Here is a 16527-nt window from a genome sequence, read left to right on the forward strand (position 1 = left end):
GAAAAGTGCCCCCTTTCCTGGGGGCCGTTCTGGCGACTAAATATTTCCTCCGGCGGAGCTGGTTTCACCAGCCCCCGTGCCCGGGGACCAGGGCGGGGGCCCCGGGATGCTGCAGCGCCGCTCCCTCGCCCCCGCGGGCCCCCGGCCAGGCACCGGGGGCACAGCGACTCTTCCGGAGCAGTCGCCCTGCCTCCCCCGCCCCCCGGGGCGCGCGGGCGGGGGCGATGCAGCGGGCGGCGGGTGCTCCTCCCCCGGCCCCTCTGCCTGGCTGGAGCCGGAGCCGGAGCCGGAGCCGGAGCCGGAGCCGGAGCGGGCGGGGCGAGGCGCAGGCGCGGCGCACGGCGGGCTGCAGCCGGGCCCCCGCGCCGCTCCCGGGAGCCGATGGCAGCTGCACAGCGCGGCCGCCCGGCGGAGCGCGGCGCGGCTCGGCGCCCCCGGCGCGGGATGCGCGGGCGGGCAGGCGGCGGCGGCGGCAGCGGCTGCGGCAGCTAGGGGAGCCGGAGGGACGGGGTCGGGCGGCCGGCGGCCGCCGCGCTAACCTGACCTACGTGCCCCCCTGGCCGCGCCGGGCTGCCCCGAAGGATGTCCGCCCAGTCCAAGGGGACCGCATCCTCCTCCTCGTCGCCGTCCGAGGGGCCGCCGGCAGCCTCCAAAGCCAAGGTGAAGGAGCAGATCAAGATCATCGTGGAAGATCTGGAATTAGTCCTGGGGGACCTGAAAGACGTGGCCAAGGAACTTAAGGAGGTGAGAAGCAGAGGGCTGCGCGGGCGGACCCCCGGTCTGCCCCGTGGGGGGCGAGCACCTCTCGCCCGTAGGTCGGGGGGCCCTGCGCACCCGGGGCTCCGCTGCCGTCCCCGGGCTCTTTTCACCACTTCTTCACCGCGGGTCGAGCAACTGGTGTCCAGGCCGGGCGCGGGGCTGCCCCCAGCCGTGCCCCGGGGCGGGCAGCTGTGCCCCTCTGCGGCCGCCCGGCGATCCGGAACGCGACGGGGCAGCGCGGCTGGAGACCCGTGTCCCGGGTGCGGTGCGCCCCCTTGGCTGGCCGTGCGCCCCTCGGCTGCGAGGCAGTTTTTCCCGGGGACTTCCCGGCTCGGCGCACCCCGCGGAGTGTTTTTTGTGTTTGTTTTTTGTTCCCCGGGAGGCCGGGCTGCCTCTCCTGCGGGGTCCCCGCTGGGCCAGGAGGGTGTGTGGGGGAGCTGCGGGACCCGCAGCCCTGCCCGATACGGGGCTGCGCCGGGCCGGCGTCCCGGCGGTGGGAGAGGCGTCAGGAGCGGCTCCGCTCCCCGCTCCAGCGGGTTTAAGTTTTCGGCCGCACGGTGCAGCCCCGTATTCCCCGCCGGGCAGCAGCCTGCCTCGGATCTCCCGGCCGCTGAGGGCTGGGGAATCCCGGAATCCCGGAGCCCCCGGTCCCTGCCCGGCTCGACCGTACCGGCGCGGCGAAGTCCGCGTCTGCCTCTGCAGGCTGCTTCAGCGGGAGCGGAGCGCCCTGTTTATCTTGCCTATCTGGCAGGATTGCCTTTGCAATCTTCCTTTTGCCGGTGGCGAGTGTCATCTCCCCTAGGTTAATCTGCAGGCAGAGTGCGATTACCGCGGGCGTGTTCATAAACGGGGAAATGCTGTAGCTGAAGGAAGAGAATTTGGCTGTCCTTTTGGAGATTTCCACGTTATCTTGATTTTGCTGCACAACTGGTCGACAGATGGTTGGATTATGCACCGAAATTCAAGTCCAGAATATCTGTGCTTTGCTCTATAATCCTGCATTTGACATTTATGACACACTGGGGTTTTTTTTTTGCCGTCAAATACTAGTTTTCTTTTTAAACAACATTGTCAACAAGTTTAACGCAACAGACTTTTGCCAACTGAGGCAGGCTGAAATTCACCCAGTGCTTCCTGTAATGTTGAAAGATGTATAAACGCACGGTTCACTAATCACAGCTGTTAAGATCTCTTTCTCAACCACAGTTCCAGATTTCTCCTTTTTTAAAAATCTATCTATAGTTTTTCTTTTCCTTAACGTGCTGCTGTCTGTGGTTTGTAATTTTTTGAGGTGTTTTGAAGTGGAAATAAACATTGTTTGTAGGGCACATATTTCAATGTTTTAGAGACTGAGAGCAAAGTGGCTTCTGTTGCTGCAGAAGCACATTTTCAGGACCTGGAGAGAATGTACTGTGATCTGTCCCATGAATGTAAATCATTTTCTGCACATAATAAGCCCTAGCTTTCCTCTAGTGAGCAAACAAGATCACTGTAGGTGGAGGTCATATGTCATCATTTGCTGTGCATGTTTTATCTAAGCAAACTTGTCTGTTCTGGTTGACTGCATCTGTGAAAGAGAGCTGGATATACCTCTGCTTGATGGGGAAATGGCTTGTGTGGAACTCCTTTTCCCGAGTAGAGGGAAATGTAAAAAGGAGGTTTTAGAGGAAGAACGTCTGTTCTGAGAAAAAGTATTTTTATAAAAAGGATAGTTAAATCTTGTTTGTAACCACACGTGAGCTTTTGAGTAATGCTTTTCTGTATAGATTTCTTACAAAGGTGGTAGCTGTGATACTCTGACAAGCAAGGGTTGCATATCTTGCTTTCTTGCAGTATTATTATTATGTGGTAAATACACTTTGTATGACATTTATTTTGAAGAGTCCACAGAAGTTTGCCATCTGAGTGCCTTCAGTTGTCTGCCTTTTGTAGAATGGACTAAATCTGTACAAGAGCTATTGATGCATCTACAACATGTACCTTTTTTATGTGAAAGTGGATTGATGATATTATAAGCTAATAAGCAGTCTCTTTCATAGGTTGTTTGTAGATGTTAGAAAACATTGATGGATCTTTCATTAAAGCAGACCAAGGAAGTTGGTCTGTAGTGTGTCTGTGCTTCCTTCGTGCTTCCTTAACTGTAGGACCAGCCAAAGTGATGTACTAGAGAATTTAAGTTCCCACTTTCCATTTTCACTACAAATTCCATTCTGGAAATGTTTTGGCTACCCTTTTTTTTCCACTGGGCAATTGCTGGCTGCAGTCCAACTGTTGTGCTTGCTACAGCCTTCCTTTTCTGACATTCATTCCTTTTTTATTCCTTTTTATTGATTAGGAATATAGTATTCTGAAAAAAATCTTTTTTTCGTTCTTTTTATTACTCTTATGTAAAAAAAGACTTAAATTGTGCTACAGTGGTAGGGTGTGAGGGCTTTTTTGTGTGCAGGTACAATAATATTTAGTTCTGATATTGAAAATACAGCATTTGTAGAACACTTTTCTATTTATGTCTACCTTTTTGTCCCTTAAATATAAACTATTTAATTATTTATTAGATTATACTTAATGTAACACTTTAGGTATTGGGATAGACTGGATGGCCTCTCCTAGTGTCTTACAGTCTTCTTTTGTAAGTTTTTATATTCAAAGTACTTTCAAATTGAAAGGTAATTTCATTGCTTCAAAAGTGAACTGTTCCATGTATGGCTGTACAAGACTTGTACGTTTTACTACATTTAGCTTGTTGTAGTTTACTTGCATTAATGTATTTGCATCTGCCCTTTGTTCCAAAGCTTTTTGTAATTGATGCTTTAACATTTTTTGTATTTAAAGGCAGGGGGAAGGGAGGAGTGGCGTGAGGATGGGGTGGTAAATCCAGATGCAGAAACCATGAAGCTTACCAGTTTTCTGTAAAAACACATGACTAAATCATGTGGATTACAAGTATGTGTTAGGAGTTACTGTCTCAGAAGTGGAACATCAGTCCCTTTTTTTTGTCCCTTTTTTATTGCTCTGTTCTACTTAGGCGAAGTTAACCACACAAGACTAAGGATGGAGGAAGGGAGTGACTGGGAGACATATTAGGATGGAGTGGTGCTAAGCTCAGAGTCTGAGATGATGTATGGCTAGTCTTCTCTAGGGTACAGTTAATTTAGGAGAGACTTGGCTGCTTTTGTCACCATGCTAAAAAGTAAACACCAGGTGGATGTGTAGCAACAGTGGGATGTGGTTTTGTGCTGGAAGAAATTAAAGGATTTAAAGTGGATTGAGTGGGTATTATTTGATGAATATTCCAAAGAAAAATCAAAGGGATGCCAGAGGATTGAGTAACACTGACTATTCCTTTAGTCCAGGCTATTTCAGAATTCAGTTGGTGAAGCTTAAACTTGGTTCTCCTCCAGAGGGTTGGATAAAAGACCTTTTTCTCTGGAGTCTGTCTAGAAAGATAGTTATTATGAAGTTTTTCTTGGCAGATGATACTTATCTGTCTGGTACCCAAATAATGAGGTGATGAACACTGCTGGAAGCTAGAATATGAGTGCTGAATAAACTATTCTGAATATAAAATACATGATGTAGCTGTAATTCTCTGACGACTTCAGAAGGGATTGTAGGGGGTGTGCATGCACACCTGTGGACAGCAGGGCACAGAGATCTGTATCATCTTAATAATGATACTATAATTTTTAAGACTTTCCTGCTTTCACATTTTATGATAATGTTGCACATTTCTGTAGCCTTGCACTTGTTTACGTTAAAGAAATACTTGACTAAATCATTTGATAAATACTTTTTGTCATAATAAAAATTCCTCATGCAGAACAAATTCCTGGAAGTTATGTGTGAAACATTTGCATAGCTTTTAATTGGCTAAATACGCTTCAACAATTTATCAAAAGGAAGCAGCTGTGTAGCTATTGCCAATGTTTAGAATAATCCAAAATGGAGGTGCAGGAGAAACAGAAGCCCTCATAAGCATTGCACATGCATCAGTAAATTTCCAGTCTTCCTGACTCTACCTCCTCTGCTTTAAATCCTCCAAAAATGTCTTGCTGACAGAATGAGTGAATAATCCTCCCTCATCTAACTGATGTGTTTATTTTCTGTAAAGATGTGATCTATAAAATTTGGGCATGACATGACTTAACAAATAATGTTTTCTAAGTGGTGATGGAAGAACTAGATGCCAACCCTCCTCCTCTCAAACACCATGACAGAGTTTGTTATGGGGTAGATGACCTGATTCCATAACCAGGCTGGTCATCATTCTTTTGAGTGGTCATGTATTCTGTGGTCTTCATTTCTGGATCAGACCGGAATATGCAGAAGCATATTACAATTTTAACACTGATGTTTTCCATTCTGTTTCTGTTTTTTGTGTTCAGCTAACAACGATCCAGATGGCAGGAAGGCACTTCAGGTTCTTGCCTGTTAATCCAGAAACTAGGAAGCTGCAGTTTTTATCCACCAAGAGGATTAGAGGAGCAACAATCGATCATGTATCAGTATCTCTGATGTGCAGGCAGCAGTACAAACATCAATACAAAAAATGTTTTGAGTTCATATTGCTGCATGAAGGTGAGGGGGGGAGGTATTATAGCATAGATATAGAATATACTGAGTAGAAATCTAAAGGTAGGTAGAACAATAGCAAAACATTTCAATTTGTTCCTTCTTCTCTTGCTTATCCCCTCCTCTTCTCCTTTTGGGCTTTCTCCAGATACTAAGGTCTCACTGCTCCTTTTGCTAGATAGTGACAGTTGAAGGAAGAGGTGTTTGAGCATATATGTTCCTACTGTTGGAAATCCAGTAAATGCAGATGTCCTTACATATGGATTCTGGATGCTGGCCCTCTTAACAGTGTTCCTCTTACTGTCCTGCTTCTGTGGACGGATATACTCTCTGTATATGCAGGTCTGGTCAGTGAGATGCGGGAGGTACTGAAGCTTTTTTGTAATATTTATTGCTGTAGCTGGGGTTGTGGTCCAGTTCAGGCACCAGCACCAAGATGTTACGTGACTAATGGCATTGCCCATTTCAAAACTTGCTAATCTGTGCAGCAGCAAACTTTTTTTCTGATTTCTTATTGCACTCCTTAGTGAAAATGCAATCAATCATGAACTGCACCTGGATGTTTATTGTAAGTGCAGAGTGTGATTCATTATGTAAGAGAAGCACTGCACAGCACCTTTATTGTGGTCTGCCCAGGGGTCTTAACAGGGCCATAAATAGTCATTGCATGTAACTGAATCATAATTTTCCTTTCCTTTTATTTCTTGTGGTCTATGAAGTGTTTATACATTTATACACAACAGAAAAGTGCGAATGTATTAAGATAAAATTCTTATGCCAGTAGCATCAATAAAGCTAATAGAGCTGAAAGGTACCTGTGAATCTTAAAAAAAATCCCCCTGTGTGAAGGTTGTCAGGAATATTTTAAATGCTGATATATGACAAGATAAGTTTGCTTCACATTTGATTTGTAACCAGAGCTATGAAGAGTTAGTAATTGTATTGTGTAACAGAATGAAAAGAATAACTAGTGTACCTATAGAGCATTGCTTGTTAATGTCAAGAGGCTTGACAGAGGGAAGCATACTGTCAATTTATGCTACCTATTTGGTTTTTATAAACACTCATGTCAGATTCTTCATTCCTTTTATGCAATACTCAGCTCCTGATAGTAATGTGTATTGTGCAACTGTGAGCTAAATAGAGCATATATAAATTCAGTTTTCAAATAAAAACAGTACCACAGTGAAAATACTTATCTTTGTGCTAAAATTTGAACTTCACACAATCTATGCACTACTGATGGTGATACAGAGAACAAAAGTAGTGAGGCATGAACTTCACTGTTGCATTCAGATTTTACCATGGACTTCAGTAGAAACAAAAGTAAACCTTAGGGTGGCAGAAGTTAGTTTTGGGTGGCAGCGTTTTTATTAAAGCTTCAGAATTCTGAGGAATTGGTTGCTGCCATGTATATGTATGAATGCATCATAGAAAAACAATGACTTGGTTGAGCACTGTCATTAAAATTTTGCAGATTTTTGCGTTTCCTCTGGAAATGAAATAATGCTTCTTTTCCCATTACTCACATTGGACAAAGTTCTGGAAAGTCTTCCCACTTCCAGTCAGAAACTTCCAGCCAAGTAACTACTCACAGTTGATTTGTACACAAATAATTAATACTCCTTTGGGGGGAAGTTCAGGAGAGGTGCAAATACTGTCCCTGAGTTAAAAGCACTTTCCCACAGCGCCTGTTTTACAACACCTTTGAGAAAAGCATCACCATCTTCTTCTACTTTTCGTTTCTTTTAAAGCTGCAAAATATTGGTGGCTTATAGTCTTCTCTGTGTATTATACCTGTTCTTTAAAAGGCAGATGAACTGAATGGTGAGTGACCTCACAGGTAGCTCATGTATGGCCTGCTTAGGTGTCCCTGTTGTTTTGCTTCAGTAGAGGTTTTTGCCTTGAGGCAGACAGGGTGAGGGAGTCTGTTTTGCATATGGACTGCTGTCCTTGCAACATAAGCTGTGACTGACAGTCAGCCATGCAGATTAACATTAGTTTAGTTACCTGTACATAGGTAGGGCTTTGTTTTATTCTGCTTTATTCTGCTAGTAGTTGTGCTTTCTGTTTTGGTTTGGTGTTTTTGTTGTTTTTTGTGGTTTGTTGTGTTTGGTTTTTTTAGTAGATGTGTAGACTAGTAGAGTAATGACTAGTGTGCCTTGTTTCCTTCAGATAAAGGTCTTGAAGTAGCATTTCACTCAAATCTCACTGTAGGGTGCATATTACCTGATTTACTGAATTTTCAGTGTGTTAGCCATGAATGTATGATAAGGGCAGCCTATACCTACCTCCTCCTCCAACAGCTCATATCCAGCTCTGTACATCACTGACTCTGGTCATTCTTGCTGCAGTTACCTGCAGTGCTTCAGAATATCCTTTCTTATTGTCCTCGGAGGCAGAAGAAAAACAGCCTGCCTTTGCTGTGGAAGGGCTGAGAAAATCCTCCAGCAGATCTGTCACTACAGCTTCCCTGTGTCAGGTCGTGTGTGTGTGTGCTGCATGACTGGGCTGGGAGGGCTTGGTGGCTGAGCCACTGGTATTCTGGTTTGGTTTAAAATTACTATACTGCAGATGATGGGAGCAATTGTTTCCAAACAGGAGTAATACTATCGGTTTTGCCTTTGCAAAGATTATAGTATGTTCACATGTCTTTAAGGGTTAACGAACTCATCCATTGTTCCATGCGGTGTATGCCATATTGCATTATGAAGACTGAGAGCAATGATATTGAATCATTTCCAGATTTTGTTATAGATTATTCCTCAGTAATCTGAAAAATCCTGCAATTTTAAAACACCTTTTGGTTTTTTATCTTTATATCTTTGGGGATGTGTTAGTCTTTCAATGATGATGATATTATGGTCTTCTATTTATTGTGATCTGTTTACACTTCTTTCATGTGAACAGCTTCAAGGTGGAAGCAGAGTAAGACATCCTTACTTGCACTGTCATAATTTGTGTTTTAAGTAAGAGAAGATGGTTTAATACTTCTGAAAATAGTGGGAGAAGTTTTATTTTATTTAAAGTGAGTCCATCTGCATGGGTAACCAAAAAATAGGTTTGGGCTTTACATTCAACTGCAAAAATGAGGTAAGTGCTTAAAATATTCAAAATTTTGGTATCTAATAACATTTTGCACTTTACTGGAAATGGCAGTATGTTAAATCAGCCATCTTATGTGGCCCAAAAAGTACAGATTTTCAGAACAAACTGAAAACATTAACAAAAGAATGGTTTCGGCTTGCTTATCTGTTATAATTTATTGGTTTATATCATGTATTCTCTGTATAAAATAAATGGGAAAATATGAAAATTCAAGGTCCGTATGTTATTTCTTTACTGCAGTGTAACAAAAACCAAGTATAATTCTTTCTTTGCGTGCTTTGTCATTGAAATTCTTTTTTTCTTGTGACGTGCCTTCTGCTTTTTCTTGCTGCTTTGTTAAAACCGGGCAAAAAGACCAATTTTTTTCATGGTAGTTTTCTGAATTCTTATAAGGACACATGCTGATGAGAGAGTAGTTGTCCAGGTAAATTAACTACTGAACGTTCAGTAGTTACTGGACAAATAATTGGAAAAAATATATTTCTTTTTATATATAGAATCACAGACTGGTTGAGGTTGAAAAGGACCCGTGGAAATTGTCCAGTCCATTCAGGAGTCAACTAAAGCAGGTTGCTTAGGATGTTGTTCTTGAATATCTTGGAGGATGGTGACTCCACAGCCTTTTTGGACTACCTCTTCCAGTGCTGAATCACTCCTATGGTAAAAACATTTTATCTTGTGTGTAAGTAGAATTTCCTGTATTTCAGTTTGTGCATGTTGTCCTTTCCTTTAACACCACTGAGAAGAGTCTGGGTTCATCTTCTTACTCCTTCCAATGAAGTACTTATACACACTGGGATAAGATTCCTCTGAGCCTTCTCTTCTCTAGTCTAAACAATCCTAATTCTCTCAGTTGCTCCTTATATTACAGATGCTCCAATTCCTTAGTCATCCTCCCAACCTTTTGCTGGACTAGCTCCAGTATTTTCATACCTGTCTTTTACTGGGGAGCCCAGAACCGCACACGATACTCCAGACATGTCAAAACATCAGATACATGTTCTGTAACAGTGCCATGTTACAAACAGTAGCTTCCCTCAATAAATATTTCTTTATCTGAAAGTTTTAAATTACTTGAAAAACACATTCTTTACTTTTTCATGAAAGTTGCAGTAATAAATGGTTGTGGACTTCTCACTGCCTGCGATCTGAATCTGGATTTTTACTGACTTCCAGACAGAAGCATGAAAAATAGATTTGCAGTCTGACTCCCTATATGAATATAACAGATGCCAAGAAAACCAAGGGTTTGGAGCTGGTGTTTGTAAGTGAGTGCAGCCGCTGATGGGGCATGTATCTGACATTAGACAGTGATGATGGGAAGGGAGGGCTGCAGCTCCTTCTGCTTTTATGGGAATGCCACTTCTCTGTAATATCTCTCCATGAAACGACAATGTATCCTTTTCCCCACCTCCAAATGGCGTTGTCCAAGAAACCCCAATGTAATAAGTCAAATTAACTTGGTGAATTGTGATTATTTCACCTCTCTGCTCCAACCACTGCAGAGCTGCAGCCCTTTTCTTCTTTTCCCTCCTAAACTGAAAGTTTCTGGTGCTTCTGCAACTTCATCTATCTCACTGTTAGTGGCTATCGAAACAAAATTTGAGTTGTTAAACATGAGAGTGCTTGTTTCTCCATTCTTGAATGTTGACTCAGGAAAGTCAACATCAAAGCTTTAAGATTGCTCTTAAGAATTTCATGTGACTCTGGCATTCATCTTAGTAACACAATTGTTCTCCTTATGCATCTTTTGCATGCTAATAGGAGATCCTCCTGTGTAGGATCTGGAAGCATTGTTATTATTTTTTTTTTCCCCAGCTCAATTTCCAATCTCGTATAGCAACTGAAAACGGTGCTCTTTGGATTTCAAAGTTATCTGGGTTGTTATTACAAGCAAAAGCTTTTCATTTAATGTCCATGATAGTTTAAGGTAACATTGTTTTCCAGCTTTCCAGTTCAGCATCCAAAATACTTAAAATTTACTCCATCTTTTCTCAAAACACTACAGTGATGCTCTCTTAAGTAAATGATTTTCAGTTACCAGCTAGAGTGTACCTTATTTAGGTGTTTTTACTGATGATTGCAGAGACTGTTTGAATTGGCTAAGTTTGTGACAGCAGGTGGTCTCTGCTGGTGCTGCTGAGTTTTATCTGTGATAATTGGAGTGGTACAGTCTAGGCTTATTTGAGTTTCATTGCTTATAGGTTATTTTATGAGATGATTTTAAGGTTCAGTAAAGCTGTGGCACTTGGATAAAGAAGTATCCTGTGTATGCACACAGTGTCTGGTAGTTTGCATAATTTGTTGACTACGAAACTATACAAGCATACTGTGCAGGTGGTATGGTGTATCTATAAGGCTTACAGAAAATTGTTGTTTGACTAGACTGGGAGGTTTATGTTGAAGGAGGAGAATGAGGAGGTTGTGATTGTTAGTTTTTGTTGTTACATATTGACAATTGGTTTGCATGTGCTTGTTGTTTAGATGGTGGTTATTTGATTCTGTCAAAAACAATTCATAGAATTAGAATGGTTGGATTGTAAACAACACTTTAGTTAACTCTTTTCATCAGCTGTCTTAAATCTTAACAGCAGAGCCTTTGCTGATACAATGCAGTGTAACCATCAAGGTGTTTGTCTAAGTTGGGACTTTAAATTGACTTTATGAGTGTTGTGGAAGATATAATGTACTACAGTGATGTATGAGACAATATAGCTGCACAAAAAATCCCCAACCCCCAAGCCAATCTGTTGGTACAACAGTAATCTTTAAAGTAGGGATGGATGGATGGATGGATGGATGGATGGATGGATGAATGGATGGATGAGTTGTACAACAAAAAGTCATAGTACTTCAGGTACTGAGGGTGCTGAACTAGAAAAAAATGTACTGCAGAGTAGTGAGAACTTTTTATTTAGTACAGACTTCACAGTTTCTGTTTCTTTCTTTAAATTATAGAAGCGGAAACAAGACAGAAAAAATGATGCATTGAAAAATATATGTGTTTCTCTTTGAGGAAGGTTTGAAGGATGTAATGAAACTGAAGACACTAATAGAATTGGACAGTGGCTTGACTTACTTCCCTCCCCCCCCCCCCCCCCCCCCCCCATTTTTGAGGTCGTATACACTGAATGAACTTAATTTGACTTTGATAGAGCTGTGCTATCTTCTGTTAACAGGCCTGTTGACCTTACATAGTACCAGTCATTGTGGAGATTCGATGTGTGTATGTGTGAAGTTGGTGTCTGATTCATGTGATTCATGTTCTTCCTTTCATGAGAAGTTTTGACCCTCAGTACTTGTATAGACAGTAATGTGTATAAATTGCAATGATTCAGTTCCAGTTCTTTTATCTAAGGCTTAAGTTCATTGCATACCAAAGACTTTTAAAGCTAGATATACATAGGAGTTTTACATTTAATGTTAGGTAACTGATGGAAATGTCTTTTAAAAATCTCTAAAAATGTCTTTTAAAACCTTAAAAATCATTAAAAGGACTTATAAAATATTCTGTTCACTAGTCAATCTTTTCAGACTATTTGTTGCAAGATTGTAACTACTACAGGCATCATGCTAGTAGAAAACCGGACTGAATCTTAATGAATGACTGCTGTATACTATTTGTAGAAGGTGAACACTTGTCTAGCATCATGAATCTCTCCTTCAAGTTTCTTACAAATAAATCAGCTCTATCAAAGTCAAAGTTTATTCAGTGTACACCACCTTAGAAATAGGGGCCACTTTTATAATACTTTCAACAGAGTATTAAATGTCAAGTTATTTTCTCTGCAATTTGGTAGTCTGCTGCAAACTTAGATCTGGCTTAGAATAGAAATTATTTCTAAGATGGAATGTTTAACAGATAATAGTCAACCAAGGGCATAAAATAAAATACTAAAAGAAAAAGTTAATAAATAACTCTCCAGATGAGTTCTTTTTCTGGTAAAAATGTGAACAACCTTGATTTGATACTTTGTGTTATGCGGTCAGGTGTAGTTAATAATAACCTATTATGAAACGAAGAAAAGATCTATATTTCTGTAGATATTGTGGTTCAGTTGGTAAATGTGAAGCATGCTTCTCTTTAGTTTTCATCAGTTCTGATAGTGACATCTCATTATATAGCATTAATGTCCTGCTATTATGTGACAGCTTTTCAAATTATTTTTCTTTCTCTTATAGCTATCATTTGAAAGAATGGCAAGGCTCAGAGGGAATTTGAACATTACTGACCCTTAATTTTCTAAAAATCAGGGTTTTTTTTTACTAACTTTGTTTTTTACAGGCAGACTACTTTTCCCATGTTCATCAATTATTTCTTAGTTTATTGTATTAATCAAGAATGAGTCACTGTTGTTATCACTGCAAATTACAGATATGATATGTCTTCCTTCTATGCATGGTTTCTTGTACATAATGAAACAAAGTCATCTGTTACATAAATACTAATATACTGCAATTAAATCTTGATGAAGTGGATTTTATGATAATTGAATGTCTATCTTGAACAGATTAAATTGTTTTCTTGCTTTTTGTACAGTAACTGTAGTCTTGCAACACTTCAGTATAATTTTTTATTGAAGAGCTTTGTGTTAGACTTTGGGAGCCTGTAATGGTAGAGGACAAGATGACAGCATATTGGTTTCTTTTAACATAGAGCAATAGCAAGTATATGTGGCTTTAAGGTTTTTTTCCAATGAAGGAGATGTTCTTGGAGTCTTCATGTGCTTCATACTGTAGACTGCCGTGTAATACAGATGATACTTTTGTGAATGGAAACTGTTTAATCCGGGAAAAAAAACAAACAACAGGCAAAAAACCCCAAGTAGTGACAGTAAAATTTTGTTAAAATTTTGGTGATAGTACAGGTTAGGAGGAGTTTTTTTCCCTTAGCAGCACCCTTACCTTTGATTTCTGTCTGCTTCTGATTTTTGTGTAACGTTTACTGGAGATGCAAAATATATGTATGATAAACTAACTTACACAGAGCACTGTATTGTTGAGGCTAGATGACTTACAGAACTTGCCTGCTTTTACATAGACATCTGCTTTATGTAATTTTTTCAGTTCATGCATGCATGTCCTCTAGTGGAAGTGGTAATACACAAGGCAGACTCCTTTTTTTTTTAGGAGGCACATTCTGTTTCTAGCTCTATAGAAAGAGTTTTCTCTGAAGGGATGATTTTCTTAGAGACATCAAAGCGGAACAAATTACCTTAGTGTTTTCTGAACCACATCTGAGGGATAATGCAACTGTAAAAGCTCTGTATAGACTCACAAGCAGAAGTGTTTGCAGGATGAGATAGTAGTGTGGTCCTCTGCGTCATTGCAGCGTGTACGTTATCAGGGAAGAAATCTTGAAAGTGAATAATCTGCTTTCCTAAGTGAGAAGGAAAACATGTTGCATTAAATTTAGCAAGAATTCAACAATTTCCTTTTTAGAAAGGTTTTGTGTCCCTCTCTAAGGAATACATTCTGGATTAATGTTAACACTGTTACCATCTTGATTTGCAGACTGCTCTTGGGGCCTCTGCTGCTCATCCTTGCCTTGTACAAATGTACAAATTCAGTAATTTTCACTACAGGTGTAAAGAAAGTCATAACTATAAAAAGTAGGAATAAGAATTATTTGTGTGTGTGTTGTTTTTTTTTTTAATTCTTGGTAAAACCTCAAGATGTCACAGGTGCTGGAACTGTTGATACAGAATGTAGAATTTGGAGAAAATACAGGAAAAAGAAAGGAAGAAAAAGAAGGGATGCTGATGGTGAAGGAAGGCAGATGGTAGAACAAAAAAGCTTTGACTGACACTTTTTCTAGTTGGAAAGGGATGATGAAATTGGAATAAAAGGCGTTCCAGCCATAAACTCAGCTTGTGATATTATCTAAAATGTCATGACTTTCTGTGTGGTGGTCTGTGTTTCATTTAAGAATAGGTGACTGGAGAAAGCAAACTACATCTCTGAACCCAGGACTTTTCTATTGGAGGCAGATCACAGGTTTTTTTCTGAGTTTATCTATCTCCATTTGTTCTGTGGGGTGGTTTTTTTTTGTTTTGCTTTGTTTTGTTTTTTGTTTTTTTTGGTACCGTTCCCATTGGAATATTTTCTAACAACTGATGTTACAACTTGAAATCTTTTTAATTTGTTTTTTAATTTTTTTTTTTTAAACCAAGATTTATTTGCTAGTGTTGCCACTTGGCAGAGGTAGCTTTTGAAAATTTCCTCCTTTATCTGTACTTGAATGTTTGTGCATTAATAAAGAAAGTCTTACTCCTTTTATTAATTTGATAGACTCTTTCTCCTTTTGATGAAACAGAGAGCTTGTCTGTCTCTACTTTGATTGAGTTGATCTTCATAGAAATGTGTATAGTACTGTAGGTTAACTTTAACCAGAGCTTTGCACAGTGTTCCTCAGCTTTACTTGAACTATCTGTTTTGCTACATCCCGAAGTTGCATTTCCATTTTGGTGGCAGATTGGCAGCTGACAGCCATGTCATGATCACCTTGTACACAGAAGGTCTTTTCCACACAGGTTTGTGAATTTTAGTGAACTTCAGTCTGTAGCACAAAGCTAGTTAGTTTGTCCTCATGGTTATGGTATCAGATATTGCCCAATGGGAATTTTATTCCACTTCTAAGTGTCTGTGAGATTTACTTCATCCCCTGTGTATTGTCTCCTAGCTTTGCTGGATCAGCAGACTTCCTCAGAGCATTTACAGCATTTGTGACAGGGTAATTAATAAAAATATTGTATGCTTTCAGCCAGCGTCTCGTTAAGGAGTTTCATGGCTGTTTCCTCCTGACCAAAATCTACTGATTTTTGCCTTTCTAGAAAACCAGTTAACTAAACTAATCAGCAGTCTACATGGATCTGGCTGTTCAAACAGTATGTATTTAAGTTGTGGAATACATTGTCACTATACATTACGGAAAATGTGCTTTTTCATGACTTGAAGATTCCAGTGGCCAAAATTAATAAGAGGGAGCTCTCTAAATACATAGAAAAGCCTAGAAGCCAGCTGAATGTATAGAATGAAGCACCTGTCTCAGGAAAACACTGAGCTTCAGGTGGCTGCAGACTGAGAGAGTGCTTAAGGAGACTACTCATTGTGCTCTTGAGCATCTGTTTTTGAACACTGTTGGGAGACAAGATGATAGGCTAAATAGCGGTTGATCTCATCCAGTATGGCTGCTTTTACATAGTTTTATTATCGTAGTTTAGACAATTTTATTTACTATCTTTTTTTCTTTCTCACAGGCATTTTCAAAGGTAAGGGGTTTCATTTTAGGTTTATCAGGCTGTAGCTGCCATCCTTCCATTTAAATATGAATACTTTTTCTTCATCACCTGGTATCTCATTTGACTGTCAAGGTTAAAAATTCTTGCTACTGGCCCTAGAGATAACTGTGTCAGCATTTTCAGAGCAGCACAGCTGAGCTCATCCCATGCTGCTCACCTTGGCGCATTGAGTTTCTGGGCTTTCATTTCTGTCTCTGATGTTTGGAGTTTGATTTCCATTGTCCATCTTGCACTTGAATAGTCATAACTGATATTCAGTGTAGGAATAAAAGTAGAGTAGTGCAACCAGCACTCCTGAAAGTTAATACAAGTCAAAATTTGAGGGCCACCTGTCTTTATACTGGCAACCATATTCCTTACTTTTCTTCAGTGTATCTGAAGAATCTTTCACTAGCTAATATCAGTTGCAAAGTCTTAATTTGGGTTGTTAATTACCTCTTTAACAATATATTCTTCTTTACTCTGCAGTCTTTATTTTCCTGAAGTCTCGGTGGACTGTTATTTCTGTGTGTTCTTTGGGGTAGTTTCTCACCAAATCAGTTCTGAAAGTGAATGGCCATGATACTTCTGATTGGTTTCATACTTTTGCTTCAATAAATTGCAATCCTTCTTTGTATCCGGATTCATGACCTTCTCAGTTAACCTTGCTAATCAGTTCCTTGTATTCTGTCAACACCTATTTTGAAATTCAAGACCTGTTTCTGTTTTGTTGTTGTTGTTTTTTTAAACTGTTAAGCCACTGTAATTATAGGCAGGGCTGTCTCTATTATTGCTCTTTCTACAGGGT

The 16527-nt window shown here is 40.5% G+C and overlaps 1 protein-coding gene across 1 annotated transcript in view; it reads left to right on the forward strand.

Annotated features, from left to right (window-relative positions):
* The first annotated feature begins 268 nt into the window (after positions 1-268).
* Positions 269-16527, forward strand: part of PRR16 (proline rich 16) — a 165376-nt gene continuing 149117 nt past the window's right edge. The window contains exon 1 of the mRNA XM_037374554.1: positions 269-744. Within this exon, the coding sequence (XP_037230451.1) occupies positions 583-744 (162 nt within the window). The 5' untranslated portion in view covers positions 269-582. The remainder of the gene's footprint in view (positions 745-16527) is intronic.

Source organism: Falco rusticolus, chromosome Z, assembly GCF_015220075.1.
Source record: "Falco rusticolus isolate bFalRus1 chromosome Z, bFalRus1.pri, whole genome shotgun sequence".
Taxonomy (NCBI): Eukaryota; Metazoa; Chordata; class Aves; order Falconiformes; family Falconidae; genus Falco; species Falco rusticolus.